At 42.7% G+C, this 16,146-nt stretch overlaps 1 protein-coding gene across 8 annotated transcripts in view; it reads left to right on the forward strand.

The window, feature by feature from the left end:
• The window catches only part of IPO8 (importin 8), a 43,992-nt gene extending 28,435 nt beyond the window's left edge, over positions 1-15,557 (forward strand). For all 8 annotated transcript variants that reach the window (XM_083401405.1, XM_083401404.1, XM_083401403.1 and 5 more), the window contains exons 20-25: positions 294-389; positions 2,508-2,728; positions 7,079-7,284; positions 7,746-7,964; positions 9,923-10,039; positions 11,802-15,557. In XM_083401405.1, the coding sequence (XP_083257531.1) occupies positions 294-389; positions 2,508-2,728; positions 7,079-7,284; positions 7,746-7,964; positions 9,923-10,039; positions 11,802-11,896 (954 nt within the window). In that variant the 3' untranslated portion in view covers positions 11,897-15,557. The remainder of the gene's footprint in view (positions 1-293; positions 390-2,507; positions 2,729-7,078; positions 7,285-7,745; positions 7,965-9,922; positions 10,040-11,801) is intronic.
• The last annotated feature ends 589 nt before the right edge of the window (positions 15,558-16,146 follow it).

Here is a 16,146-nt window from a genome sequence, read left to right on the forward strand (position 1 = left end):
GAACACCTTAAAATTGTTACTGTTCAGATTTACTGTTTATCCCTCATTTCTGTATAAGCTCATGTGATTAGCCCCTCTGTTTTTATGTCTGTTCTTCTCTTGCTATCCAGTTATGTTGGATGCCTTGCTGATTATTCAGATAAGAGGTCATACTGTATTGGAAAATATGTTTCTCAGATATGACATGAATGGTTCAGAACAGTTTCCATTTACACCCTGAGCAAACATGTTCTGTTTGGGCATGTTTAGTATCAACTGACATCTCAGTAATTTGTTCATGGTTTTGTTGCTAGGTATTAACTGGTGATGCAGGAGAAGATGCCGAATGCCATGCAGCCAAGCTCTTAGAGGTCATTATTCTGCAGTGCAAAGGGAGGGGTATTGACCAGGTAATCATAGAATCCTAGAGTGGCATACAGTTTTTCTTTTGCTGATGATCATTAGATAGAACTAGCTTGAGATGGGTCTAGTTTGTGCTTGGAGGAACGGGCTATTTGGCCTAGGTTATTTTTTTGTAGTGCTGGACTAGGTGTCACTTTGATTCAGCATGACAGATGGGGCAAAACATGGCTACCTTGGCAAGGAATTCCACAGTCTAGACACAATCACTGAGAAGGCCCCCTCTCCAGTCCCAAGAGGGCCTGCATGGAATACCTTAGTAAGCAAGCATGTCTTAGTAAGCAAGCCTGAATTCTACTCAGTATTGATCCAGAGCAGTATTCCAATGAATAGTTAGCAGAGTAAAAACTTAAACATGTTGCAGGAGTCCCAAAAAATAGACCATTAATATTTCATCCAGCAGAGCTTTACTGCTGCTGAAGGCAAATATGCATAATGGTCACAAATCCAATACATTCAGGATTGGCACTGTCCATAAGAAATCCAGTTGCAGCAGACTTAACTTAAACTTAAACTTAAACTTAAACTTATAATAAGACTAAGCCTTAACACTAAGCATACTATATACAGAACACCGCAACAAAGAGAGATAGAAAAGAGTGAAACCCAGGCCCCTTCTGGCCTTATTATTTTAGTCAGCATGACCTTGACAGGAAGAGATAACAGGACCTGTTTAAGCCAGCTGTACTCAGCTTCCCAAACATCAGGAATCTTCTGCTTGTTTCTTTCACACAGAGAGGCTTCCAGAACCCTCTTGAATTAATTAGAATAGGAAAGATCTCTACACATCAGATCAATACTTTCTGTACCAAGAAATGTAAACTGACAGGCAGTCCTTTAGATATCCCAGTCCCAAACCATAAAGGCTTTTCAAGGTCACCACCAGCCCTTTTGCCAGTCTGTTCCTTCAGTCAGACGGCCACCTGCTGCCCACTGCTCTGGGTAGGGAGGGTGAAATGGGTGTGAGCTGCATGGGAACCTTGTGCATTGCCACCTTTTCCTGTTGGCAGCTGACAAAATTGGGCAAGAGGAGAATAGCGGGGATGTTGAGGGGGCGAAGGGGGTCATGGTGGGATGCCAAAGGAGAAGAGAAAAAAGGGGGAGAGCTGGGGAAGCAGATAAAGGAAAAGGTTGAACAAGGAGTTGGGGGAGGTTGGAGGCTTCCCCTCCAAAGCACTCTTCATCTATCATAGGACCTCCAGGTGTAGCTGAACTCCATAGTCCCCGCAAGCTTGGCCAATGGGTGTTCCCCACACCTATTCTATCAAATTGAGAAGTTACAATCTGATGGTGAGAATTTAACCACCAGATGGCGCTCCAGGTGCTTAAAAATATTTCAATTAAAAATTGCCTCTGCTTCTCTGGCCTTCTGCTTCCAAAATTGATCGCCAACGTTCTGGCAGTAGCTCTTCTGCTTTGTACATTACACAAGTATTTGGTGGTATCATTCAGCTGGTGGTTAGGTGGGACTCATATATGACGGGCTACAAGCTATCTCAGAGAAGTGACCGGTATAAATTATGCATATTTAGCAGAGTTGCATATTTTTTCTTATTTTGCATACCCCCAGGGAACAACAAAGAGCTTCACAGGGTAGTGAAGCTTTGCTTCCTGACAACTGGAATTCTTGTTCAGCAGTTTCTTTGGCTTTCTGAGATTTCATCAGGCATAGTTCCCATTTCTTCAGTAACTGCAGGACTGAAAAACAGGCCTTTAAAAAGAAAGAGCTGAGATTCTTAGGAAGCAGTATTCTAGAGCCAGTATCTCATTCTATGGTTTTATAACATAATTTCCCCTTCAAACTCACGTAAGGAATTGTGTGCTGTATAGTTGCATGCTTGTGAGGTAGCAATGGGGAAACCTGTGGCCCTCCAGGTGTTGCTGGGATCCAGTTCTCATCAGCCCCAGCCAGCATGATCAATGGTCAGAGGTGATGGGAACTGTGGTCCAGCTTAATCAGGAGGGCCACAGGTTCCCTGACCCTTATTCTAAGGAAAGGTAATTCTAATTGTAAGTTAAAGCCTTTTAATGCCTGGAACTTTCTCTGAACATATTTCATTTCTCTACTTTCCCTTTGCTTCCTCTACCCCATGTTTTTCTATCCTCAGTGCATCCCGCTCTTTGTAGAAGCTGTCCTAGAGCGCTTAACGCGAGGGGTTAAAACCAGCGAGCTCCGCACCATGTGTCTCCAGGTGGCCATTGCGGCCCTTTACTACAACCCTGATCTCCTTTTGCACACTTTAGAGAACATCAGATTTCCTCACAACCCAGAGCCCATCACTGCACAGTTCATAAACCAGTGGATGAATGATACAGATTGTTTCCTTGGGTAGGTGTCCGGTGGTTTTTCTTTTTTCTTTTTTAAAAGCTTAGGGCTTCTTGGAAAGCGACTTTTTATTTTGGTTTGCGTAGAGGGTCCAGGAAAATATAAAAACCTGTGTGGAGTGAGGATTTTCCTTGACCTTCCCCACCAACTGCAGCTCCGATTGTACTCTGATATATTTTTCGCAACAAAGAAAATCTATTTGGCTTATTTTTTAAAAATAACATCATTTCCTCCAATCGTTTTGTTTTATACACACACACACTTCAGCTCCGTTATGTTAAGAAGACTCCACGTCAGCCATAGAAGTCCTCAGAAATTACTAACTGGCAAGAAGAAAAAATACTAGCCATTGCTATGTTTGCTTGGTATAGATGATATAGATATAGATATCTAAGATGGTTCCCAAAGCAGCTTACAATGAAAATCCATACCAAGGTGCAATTATAATTAGGGATATGCTACAGGTAGGTAGCCGTGTTGGTCTGCCGTAGTCGAAACAAAATAAAAAAAATCCTTCCAGTAGCACCTTAAAGACCAACTAAGTTTGTCACTTCTTCTGAAGAAGTGTGCATGCACATGAAAGCTCATACCAATGACAAACCTAGTTGGTCTCTAAGGTGCTACTGGAAGGATTTTTTAAAATTTTGTTTCAATTAGGGATATGTCACTGTGCAGAAGAAGGAAGATGCTTTTAGCCTCTGGCTGTTGGTGGTATCATCTTGATTCCAGGCTGTTCTTTCCCGGGGACATACAGGCAGGCTTGGTTGCTGGCTGATAGTAAAGGTGATTACCCCGCCCCTTGCAACGTCTTCTAATAGTGCCTGAATGGGTGGGGCGGGGGTATTTCAGGCAAACCTCCCAAATGAGAAAGGTAAAATTATCTTGTGGAAATGATCAGAGGGGGCAATTGCAGTGGAGCTTTTACTGTTCTTTAAAATTGGCAGCTTTTTAAAGAAAAAGAGAGAGATGTCCCATCCCCATAGTTGAAAGCCGATTCCTTCTAAAACCATTTTGGATACCCCCCCCCCAACAAACAGCTTCCATACCCCAATTCACCACTTGCAAATGAGGTGGCAAATTGTAAGTCCCCTCCCCACATCCTGAAATCATATTTGGGAGCTGAATCTCACCCCTGAAGTAAAAGTGAAATAGCAGCCTCCAATTCACCATTTGCAAATGGTATTTTGGACCCTCTCCCCACAAAAATCATAGGCTTTATGCCTTCCCTCTCAGTGCATGTAGCGTGTGCCTCCCAATTCTGTCTTAATGGGTGTATAGAAGTCATTTGCTGTATATAGAGCCAGGAGTTTTAAAATGTTGTGCTCCCCACATGCAGCATCTGTGTGAGTAAGGGATTTTTCACAACCTGTGCATGGCAACATTTATACTGAGCTGTAATTTCTTAACAATAAGGAATTTCAGGTCATACTTGAATCTGTTGTGTTGCTGAATTTTGTTATGTTCATAAGTCATTTTCTGTGGACAATTACGATGAACAGTAACAGACAGTTGTCCTTTAAGGCTGAGGAGGAAACATTTAACAAGAACCGGAAGCCATTTACTGTGGCTGTCTTGACATCTTGTAATATTCGTTCTTGTCTTGGAGTCGATGTTATGTAACTGCAAAGAATTACAGTGTCTCATAAATGCAGTTTTAACATGACATTTACTGCTCTGGTGAGTGCGTTGTAAAAGGGCTTTATTACATTCTGTGGTTAGGGGAGCTATCCAGCTTTCAAAGGTGCATCAGCGGCAGAATGTAACTCTTTAGTATATATTTTAAAACAAAAAGGCTTTTTGTCCTGTTGTGCCAATTAAAAAACAGAAGACTCTTCATTCAGTTTTTTGCTTCTAAGGCTTTTCCCCTTAGGTGATAGTTACATCATGTCCAATTTATCTAAGGCTAAGGGGCAAGAGCGGACAACTTATTTGGCACTAAGGGCCTAGTTTTTGCCATCATATTCTTCATCTCATTATAAAGATTAGAAACTTTTTTTAAAATTTAAAACTGAGATTTTCCAGAATTCAACAAACATCCAAGAGCAGAAGACCTTGGCTTAGCTAGCAAATGCAGACAGTGGCTAATTCTGCATTTGAACCTCTTGTACCTTCTACATTCTATACTGCTGCCACCTTGTGTTTAGGAAGGAAGCTATGTTCCTGCACTGCATGGGGCTGGACTAGATGACCCTCATGTTCCCTTCCAACTCCACAATTCTATGATTCTAAGAACTTATACTGAGTCTGTTGGTCCATCTAGCTCAATACTGTCTACACTGACAGTCAGCATAAACATTACTGAACTAGATGGACCAATGGTCTAAGCACCTTCCTGTGTTTTATTTTAAATATTATTGTTTTAGCGCTTTGGTGTTTGTCCCCTTTGGTTCCTTAGGTAGACTGGATGGGACATAAATTTAATAAATAATACAGTTAACGATGATGGGGATTTTCTAGTCCAGCCGCATCTGGTGGAGGGCCACAGGTTCCCTATCCTTCCTCTATAGAAATGTCTCCTAAAGAAAGGAGACCAAAGACATGGGTAATTCATTCTATGCTCATTCAAACCTTGTAAGCTTGAAGCTCTCTTGATTTCTGTTCTGTGATCTCTGTCTCACTAAAGGCCCATTTTGAGTTACCCTCATGGTCTTGAAAATATATTTTCCCCTCCACTGTGAATCCTCTTGTGAGTTACTTGAAGGATATTCTTAACAATTTTGTTTCTTAAAAAATACGTTGAGCCCAGTTGGAGCATTAAATTAAGGTAGAGGCACATGCTTTGAATGCTGATAACACTTTTAATAAAAGGAGCATCCCAAGTCTTTGAGGTAAAAAAATCTTTCTTCCCTCCCCCTGCCCTCTCCCTTCTCCCCGCCAAATATTTCACTGTTTATTGCTCCTATTTGCAGTGGTCCGTCTGCCAATTTTCATTCCGTACGAGAGTGCTCTTCAGCCCAATTGAGATTAATTTTTCTGTCAGATTTATAGTTGGTCCCACGTCATTATAATTCTCCAGAGGGCAGGGCATCTGCTTCATTAGTAACCACATGTGTTTGTTTAGCAGCGGACTCTTTGCAAATTATTATTCTTGGGCGGGGGGAACTTCGGATAATAACTGGCTATGCCGTTTTACAGGGATGTAACAGCACTTCTGTGCCCAGGAAAGACTCTAAAATCTGTGCCACATTTTTTCATTCCATTTTGTGTGTGTACAGCCTTTTCAGTTCTTTTCAAATCGTATTATTTTGTATTATTTCAAATCATAAATGGCCTCTTTTGTTAGTGTCAGGAGCCACATGATAGGCCTACCTTGGACACCTTTGGCTGCAAGGTGGAGTACGCACTTAGTAAAATAATTTAACATGTTTAAATGATGAGCAGGGTTGGCCCACCCATAAGGCAAGGTGAGGCAATCGCCTCGGGTGGAAGGAATGCTTTGCACCACTCTTGCTGCCCCTGCCCCAGTGGTAGCAGCAGCTGTGGTGAGCTCCTTGGCGGGATGAACTGCTGGCTCCTCAGCACCCCTACTCCAGTGCCAGCTCTACAGTGGCTTTTTGGCGAATATAAGGCACTACTGGTCTCCTCCCACCCTTGTTCCCATTGTAGAACTTCACTCACCCCTTCTTCCCTGGAGGGGGACAGCATTTTGTGGTTTGCCTCAGGTGTCAAAATGTCTTGGGCCGGCCCTGAGAATGAATTTCCCACACAGTCAAAAGAGCAAACAACTCTTCTTTTTCCTCAGACCCTGCTCCGCCCTCCTACTCCAAACAGGTGACAGCACATTGTCACCCTCCTCTGACTGCTTGCTTGTTTCTATGTGGTGACCAATACGTAGACCCCCTGTCATGCCGTTCTGCAGCATGAAAATTTAAATGCATGATGTAAATGAGATACTTAATTGGAGTTCTACTATGGCTGCCACTTCGAATCTTTTGGCTGATGTTTGGGTTTTTCTTCTTCTAGCTCCCATCTGAATTTTGCTTCAGGAATTTCTGCATCTGGTGAATTTTTAAATACATAATTAGAAGTTATGTTCATTCCCGTTAAACAGTGTCTATAAAAAAAGAAAAGAAAAGCAATATTGGGCCTATGTAAGGGAAGCATCCCAGTATGCGTTGTCCTCATCTACTACCCAAGACAGGGAGGCCTCTTTCAGAGAGCATATTTGGTTGTTATCTGTTTTCTGATTTAAACTGTATTGGTTTCTTGTTTAATTTCTTTTACCTGGTTTTAAATTGAGCGACTATAAATTGTTGTAACGTGGACTGAGATCTCATCGTGCAGGGCGTTTAAATAAGCCTGTAATAAATAAAAATGGGAGATTCTCACCCATTTGTGTGCATGTGTGTTTAGCCTCCATGATAGGAAGATGTGCATCATAGGGCTGAGCATTTTGATGGGGCTGCCCAACCGACCTCCCGCAGTAGATGCCGTGGCTGCTCAGATTGTTCCGTCGGTCCTCCTTCTATTCCTGGGACTGAAACAATTGTGTGCCACCAGGCAGCATACGGAACATGAAGAACATGCTAAATCTGAAAAGAATGATGCAGAAGATAATGGTAAAATAATTAATATACATGTGTGCATTTCAATGGAAATGGATTTGGAGAGGGCAGGGGAGAGATGGTTGCTATAGCAATACTGTTTCATCAGCTATCATTTTTCTATTTGTTACTAGCAAAAATACCTGTCATAATGTCTTTCAGCTTCCTTGAGAGGGAGGGACTGCATATTTCAAAAAATTCAGAAGTACTTTACATTCCCATATTGTGTTGCAGAATAACCCTCTCTGAGAATTGGGCCACCTCCTAGAAGGATGATGGTCAGCAGTTTAATGTTTGCCTGAGTGTAGTGCTTTCCTTATTCTACATAGGTGAATTGCAACCTCTCATTTATGGGACAGCACTGGGGCCATTTGTTCAGGAAATTTAGAATATTTTTTGCTCCCATCCCCAAAGTGCCCCATTAAATCCTGAATATATTGTGACATGCCTTCTATTAAAAACAAAATTTTTAACAGAAGAGATTCCAAGTGATGAAGAGGAGGCCAATGAAGTCAGCCAGGAGATGCAGGAAAACCATACAGGTGGTGGCGGTGATGCAGGAGATGAAGATGATGATGATGATGATGACTGGGATGATGATGCACTGGAAGAAACTGCTTTAGAAGGTTTCAGCACCCCTATCGACCTGGATGATGGTGTGGATGAATACCAGTTCTTTACACAGGCACTACTAGGTACACACATCTGAAACCTAGAGCAATACCAACAAAACCCACAAATGTCTTCTGTCTTCTCCAAGGCTACAAAGTCTTTGTCAGATTCATTGTTATCTTTGGAGCACAACATTCAGTCAGCTTATTGGCCAACTTTCAGTCCAAAACATGCACTCTGTATCCTACAAGGATTCTGTGAAACTCTAGTTGAACAGAAGATAGAGGAACCCTGCTAAGCTGGAAAACTCTTTGTTTTCTTCTTGCATTTCAGAAAGAGAATCGCAATCTCAAGCTGTTTTTCTGGGAAGGGTTAGCATAGCCTAACCCTGATTTTATTTGCATAGCCTAACTCATAACTTTCTCCCATCATCAGAAGTTTCATAGTCAAGTGGTAAAAAACATGTTTTTATGCCAAATGTCCCAGATTCAGATGTACACAAGTCTATTTTATTCAGGCAGATTGCTGGTTTTGGCAGTCAGAATTCTGGTTCAAATCCTCTTTGGCCATGACATTCAGATGTTGGGTTTGGGCAACTCTCAGCCTAACAGTGGTACCTTGTTTTTCAAATGGCTTAGTTGTCAAACAAATTGGCTCCCAAATGCCGCAAACCCAGAAGTAAGTGTTCTGGTGTGCAAATGTTTTTTTGGAAGCTGAATGTCTGACGCGGCTTCCGCTTGAGTGCAGGAAGCTCCTGCAGCCAATCGGAAGCCGTTCCTTGGTTTTTGAACGGTTTTGGGAGTCAGACTATCGGAACGGATTAAGTTTGAGAACCAAGGTACAACTGTACTTTGAAAACAAAATGAGTCATCGCTTCATCAGGTATCCTTGAGATTCTCAGAGCAAGGGCAGGATACAAAGATGATGGGTAAATTACTGTATTTTTTGCCCTATAGGGCGCACCGGCCCATAGGGCGCACTTATTTGGGGGGGGGGGTAAAGAAAAAAAAATTATTTCCCCCCGAGCTTGCCGGGCTGGGGGCGGGGGAAGCCCGAGCTTCCCCCGAGCCCAGCCCCCAGAACGGGTCCGGGAGCGACGGTGAGGTTGCACTCAACCTCGCCATCGCTCCCAGAGCTTGCCAGGCTGGGAGTGGGGGAAGCCCGAGCTTCCCCCAACCCCAGCCCCCAGAACGGGTCCGGGAGCGATGGCGAGGTTGCACTCAACCTCGCCATCGCTCCCGGAGCTTGCTGCTATCCGAAGCCCGGGGAGCGTGGTGCTGTAGCCCGCTGCGCACCCCGGGCTTCGGGCAGCTATCCGCAAGCCTGCGGCGCCCGGCGAGAACTCCAGCTGGGCTCCGCAGGCTTGCGGATTGCTGCCCTAAGCCCGGGGTGCACAGTGCCGCGCTCCCCGGGCTTCGGGCTGCAGGCAGCTATCCGCAAGCCTTCGGAGCCTGCGGGAGTTCCCGCCGGGCTCCGCAGGCTTGCGGATAGCTTCCTGAAGCCTGCATTTGCCCCATAGGACGCACACACATTTCCCCTTCATTTTTGGAGGGGAAAAAGTGTGTCCTATAGGGCGAAAAATACGGTAATGCTTACTGGGATGAGATGATTAAAACCAACAAGCTTAGGGGAAGGGCTGTAGCTGAGTGATACAGCAAGTGTTTTGAAAGCAGAAGGTCCCAAACTCAATCCCTGGTATCTCCAGGTAAGGTTAGGAAAAGATCCTTGCCTAAAACCCTGGACAGCCACTGCCAGTCAGCATAGATAATACTGAGCTAGATGGACCAATGGCTTAACTTAATATAAGGCAGCTACTTGTCTTCCTAGTTTGTCATCAGAGATAAGTTGCCAAGTATGTCATGCAGTCTTTGCTCCCTGGAACAGGTATTTCAGCTCAATATACTGAAGCCAAAGGTAGAAGATTTCTATTTGTGAAAAGGATTGTTTTAATGATAATGGAGGAAGGTTGTGGTGGGTTGTGCATCTGCCTTTTCTTTCTGAAACTTTCTTAAAAGAAAGACCATTATTTCTGTGCTGATAGCGATACAGAGCCGAGATGCAGCCTGGTACCACTTGCTGACAGCACCACTCAGCAATGATCAGAAGACTCAACTGCAGGGCATCTGTGCGTTAGCTGAACACCGGAGGAGTTCAGCAGGTTAGTCTGTTTATTTACTCTGTTGCAAGGATGTCTGTAGAAGCATGAATTGTACACTGCACAAATAAGAATTTTAATATTTGCAACCATGTCAAGTAATTCAAGCTTCCTCAAGTTTAAAACAAAATAAAAACAAGTCTTAATGTTTGTATTATTCCGATTGCACAAAGAGAGAAGCACATTCAATAGATTTTGTTTGCTTTTGCTCATTGTAAGCAGCCTTTGCGTACTGGATACTCTTTGGAGGAGGGAAGGTATCTTCAGTTCACAAGGGCTTCTATCCTTTTAAGAGGGACGGATAAGTCTTCAGATCAAAAGAGAGAATTCTCACTGGTCCTTATCTTCCCTGTAGAGAAGACGAAGATAGAGAAGTGCCAGGGAACATTTGGTGAGAGAGAAATTGGAGGCAATAAATATGAAACAGACACCGCAGACAGCAGCAGTATGTATAGGATGGAGAAGCACAACTCAGAGGAAACTGTGCAAGCATAGCTCTTATTCTGCCCTCCCAATTTTCTCTGTTTCAGTAAGAAAGGACAAAGAAACTTTGGTGAGAGAAGTAGAAATGGAGTTATGCAGCGAGTTTTAAAAGTCCACTGAGATTAAATTACAAAAAAGCATTTGTTGCTTTCTATATATTGCCACAATAAATAATCTATCAACATAGTTCTTGGAACCATACCTCAGTGACACAGCACATGCTTCAAATTTAGGCTCCCTGTTTTGTCCCTGGCATCTCCAGTTCAAAGGATTAGATTGGTAGGTAATGATAGGAACCTCTGCTTGCCGCTCTAGAGAGCTGCTAGACAAAGTAGATGGCACAGCGCTAGAAGGACCAATGTCCTGACTCAGCATAAAGTAGCTTCCTATGTTCCTTTGTTAGGCCTTGTTAGAGGTCCACTTTACATGGTTAACAATTGTCACTTGGTATGTAGGACCAGTGATCTCTACAGAGAATTAAAAGTAAAGGTAAAGGTAAAGGTACCCCTGCCCGTACGGGCCAGTCGTGACCGACTCTGGGGTTGCGCGCCCATCTCGCTTAAGAGGCCGGGGGCCAGCGCTGTCCGAAGACACTTCCGCCCAGCGTGACGAAGCTGCTCTGGCGAGCCTGCACCAGCGCAGCACACGGAAACGCCATTTACCTTCCCGCTATAAAGCGGTACCTATTTATCTACTTGCACTTAAGGGTGCTTTTGAACTGCTAGGTGGGCAGGAGCTGGGACTGATGACGGGAGCTCACCCCGCCGCGGGGATTCAAACTGCCGACCATGAGATCGGCAAGTCCTAGGCGCTGAGGTTTTACCCACAGCGCCACCCTGTCCCTGTCTACAGAGAATTAGTTGCACACAAATTGAGTTTAGAGACTCCCTAAACAGTCCCTGCATTTCCCACTGTTATTAGGACAGGAAGCTTAACCAAATGAATTATACAGGAATAGATTATTTCTACTTGTATGATACACCTATATATTACCTACTTGTCCATACAAGCAAACTGTGGAAATTGCAGAGTGGGTGTTCTTCTATTGGGCTCAGTGTTTTCCCCTTTCCACTACAGAATATTACCCATCTCCAGTAGTGGAGGGACAATATAGAGGTATACAAATCTGCAAGATTATTTTGTTCCCCCCGCCTTGGTGGTACTTCAGAAATTTCAATCTTTTAAGAAAATAAATGCATGCATTTTGAAGGAGGTTCATTAGTGCTTTAAAAAAAAACATACTTTCTTTCTGTCTTTTACACTTATTTCTTTTTCATTCTAGAATCAAAGAGGATAGAGCAGCAAACGGGCTTCACATTTGATAACAAAGGACTGGTCTCTTCATTTAACTTTGGCAATCCTCCAGGGAGCAACTGAAGGAGGAAAAGACGAAAGCTTAAGGGACTCTGCAGAATATTTCATTATTGCATTTTATTAAAACAGCAACACACATTTGTGACTTGTGAGCAGACAAGGGAAGGTAATGGAGTGCTCTGGAAGATGATTTCCCTTTGGGAAAGGCAGTGGTCAACCCTCTTTCCTCTCATTAGGACACTCTTTCTAACCAGCTACTGTAATGTATAAATTCTTGTGGTATTTTTCTAAGTTGTTGGACTGAAGAACGTCTCTGTTCCTGCTCTTCCCAATGAAATGGGGAAGCAGCTGTATGGAATTGGATTGAGTTGCACTTCTCAGGTCTTTGCCATGTGAAATTGAAGGGGTCCTATGGATAACAGTGCCTTCTGTTGTATATGGATTGCCTGAACAAATAATTTTGGAGTGCATAGTGCATTTTTTTATTTTATTTTAAGGAAGGACATTTAATAGGCACACTTCAAATCTTGCTTTCCTCTAGTGAAATCATGGCTGTATTTTGTCAGTCACAAACTTCACACCGTTGGCTACGCAAACCTTTCAACTTTCCTGAGTTCATCTGTATGTGTCCAGGGTAATAATTTCTCTTGGAGTTATCAAGAATAACCTTTATGTTCACAGCTGTTACCAGAAAGCAGACCTTCCCATGGAAAATGTTTCTTTAGATTTATACTTGGGGTTCATTAATGCAGTGGTTTTCAAACTATCTGCCTTGAGGGAATCCTTTCTGTGTCGCCCTGTCTACCAAGGAATCCATTGTGCGTTGCACTAGGTCCTGGAGCATAGCCCTTCTGACTTTTTGAGCCTGCAACCTGACATGTTGGGTCTCACTATTCTCTTTTTCAGGGAAGCTGGTTTGCCAGGCTCAGTCTTATTATGAGCCCAAGGTGTCTCCAGAACAGTTTGGAAGCTATTGCTTTTAATGGAGGCATTGTAATTATTTGTGGGGGGGACAGTTTGTAGATGTAGCAATGATGTACCTGGCCTGGCATATTCAGATCTAGAACTATCCCATTGCTCTTGTGGATTTATTGATGTATTGGTAATCAAACAGTGGCCTTTGCAAGCAGTGTTTCTTTATATTGTCACCTGTCTTTGACAAGAATGAGGTTTTCCAGCCATGCCTGTGGTGAAAACTTACGCTTTAAATAACTATTTTTATTGGCTGCATCACTCAGGTTGTATCCAGCAACTGAGTGATCACAAAAATAAATAAATCTTAGGTTTGAAAGGACAGCCTCCCGTAACATCAGAAATGAATTGGAACTAGGCATTGGTGAGCAGAACATGAGAAAAATGGTCAGGTAGACAGGAGTGGCACAGAACAATGAGCCTATGTTCATATAGCTTACCTTGCATAAAAGGAAGAAGTGTCTTAAGAAACCAGGCATCTGATGGAGACTGGATTGAGTCTCTGGACTGCCACTTTCCTATCCCTGGTACTCATTCTCCTTCATCTCCCACTGCCCATTGTTGTAGCATATGTTTCCCATGCCATAATGCTGGGGGCTCATGTCTTTCTTCAGATGTTTGCTACTGAGAGAACTTGGTGTTTGAGCCTTACCAGTTCTTCAGTCACATTTGATGGCTGTATCTAGTGAGAAGTTTTCTGTTTGCGTGTTACCAATTAATACAAAATACATGTATGCCAAGTTGATTGTGAAAGACATGTGCAGTGCATATTTCAAGTACAGCTTTCCCTTTTTAAAATACACAAAAGTGACAAGTGGGCAAGAATCAAACCACCTCGCTGGTTTGTTTGCAAGGGGAAAGCCACATTTGAAGCATGCACGCAACCTTCATAACTGATGCATTGGTATCCAGGCACAAAATATATTGTGAGATGTGGTTTTCAGTGTTCAGGAAAAATGTTGATTCTCTTTCCTAGAACTGTTTCGCACAGGTATACCTTGAGGAACACAGGGTTAAGCTCTAAGCAAAGATAATGAGTTTTGTATCTTTCGGAATAAGCATCAAAATTCTGGTTTGAGGGACGAACAACCCGAAGGTGAGGAAAGAGCTTCCTTATGAGATAGGGATGTACTAGGCATTTTTCAAAAACAGCCCCAGCTCTTCATGCCTGTCATATTTAATCACCTAAAGCCATTCATCACTTAAGAAACTGTAAGGGAAGGTGGTTTAATTAAGGGTTTGAATTAAGACACACATTTCCTTGATTCCCTTGTTCAGTTTGTGCTTAAGCTTCCCCTCAACTCGTATGTGGCTAGAAGACTAAATTTGTCTGCAAATATTGATCGTCTGATGAAAATGCAAAATTTGGGATCATTGATAGGTTTGTAGTAAAGGGCTTGGCTTTTTGTGATGGACCATAAGAAGGAACTGGGGTTCTTTCTCTAATTGAAACAGTGAAGACTATTCTGTACAGAGGCAAAGCAGGGTTTGCCACAAAGTGTGCACCAAACAAGGAACTACATCCAGTCGTGGCTTCCTGAACGGCTGACCAGGCCAACAGCCTCTGTCAGTATCAATCAGATTTTACATTATTAAGTGTACATTTAAAACATTTGGTGTGCCTCTAAAAATTCTAAGTTGGCCTAGAGACTCTGAGGAGCTAGAATGCAAATGTCATCTAACTTCTTAACTAATATGCTGAATGTGTGCCTCCTTTTATATTTGTTTTGAATCTTTGATAATTCTGCCCCTTTTCTCCCAAAGTCATTTCCTGTAAATGCTTTAGCCCATTACAGTCAATTTCCTTTGTCTGTCCTGGAATGTGGTGTTATGCAGTTGATCAGGAGACATCTTGCTGGGCAGTATTGGTGTGAGGAGGGGGCAGAGCATCTTCCCCCCTTTCACAACAGATCTTTGTGCAAATATGTCAGCAAAATAAGTATAATTTCACGCATGCAGGAAGGGGATCCACGTAGAGCTGACTTTGCTTTCTTTTGAAACATTCATTTAAATATGATTATCTTGGATAAAAGATTTGAAGTGTCTTCCAGGATTGTGAGCAGCTCACTGATGACATGTTTCCTCCCCATATATATGTCTGTCATATTTTTGTATGTTATACAGTGTTATGACAGGCATGACTCAAGAGAACAGTTCCTTGATCTGAAAGCTTCATGTTGAGGGTGACCATTGGAAATTCGGAAATTTAATGATAAGTTCACATGTACCTGTTCAGTACTGACTGCATTAACAAGTTCTGGCTTACATTCGTGTATCAGAGATAAAACACCACAGATAAAAGCCTCCACATTGCCTTACACCACCCAAAACACAGTGCTGTTCTTCAGCTGAGTCAGTTTACGCTATGAACTGCTGGTTTCCAACCACAATCAAGTGTAGAAAAACCAAGTGATGTACATGTGCATGTGTGAACCAATCTTTGAGGAAATAGAAGTCCTCAAACTGACTTGACAACTGGTGCCAACTTTTACTTGACCTGACAGATCTGTGGATATTCTAGGAAATAAGAGTTTGTACTGTCTAATCTTCTGGAACTGTAAATGTTCTAGGTAAACCTGTTGTTACATTTCGACTCCCCCCCCCCCCAACAAAAAATAGTTGCCAGCTACCACAACCTCCCCTTTCCCCCTTTCCACTTTTTGAAGGCTGAAACAACTAGCATGACTATCACAACCAAATTAACTCATTAAAACAATGAGGACCATTAAAACCAGGACCATTTTATGCTAAATTTTGAATCGGACTTGTTTTTTTCTTTAGTAGAGCTTTGGTTACTGATAAGGGGGCTGAAAGCAGGGGGTCTTTCATTGACATATGAGTGTGATTACCCCCTCCCCATGCTTTTTCTTGTGTAAAAGATCGTATGTCATGTTACCTGCATGACCCTTTTCCATCTTTAAATGTTTATTTACCTTTGACTGTTCTTGTAAAAACTTTGAAATGTTACCCAATATTGTCTTCCCACTACCTCAGGTAACATCAGATGGAATCTGTCACATGGGAGCAGCCCACCACCTGTGTTTTCCTCTTAGAAACTGGGATTGTTCTTCATGGCTTCTATGTAGTCACACACATGGGTTCTGCACTTGTGCACAGCAACATAAGGGATTTTTTTTTAAAAAAGATCTTAAGAAAGCAGGGATGGATGTGATGCTGTTGCTCAAGGGGCAGACAAGTTCCTTTCCACCCTGATCTCTTTCAGTCACATGGCCTCGATTTTTCTGGTATTACCTGAATACTACAAGGGAAGGAGCTATCTCAAGGGCTCCCCAGGAAACATGAGAAGAGCCTTGAGATTTGCTGCCGTATAATTTGAATTG

This window comes from Podarcis tiliguerta (genome assembly GCF_965153285.1).
Source record: "Podarcis tiliguerta genome assembly, chromosome: 10".
Lineage (NCBI taxonomy): Eukaryota > Metazoa > Chordata > Lepidosauria > Squamata > Lacertidae > Podarcis > Podarcis tiliguerta.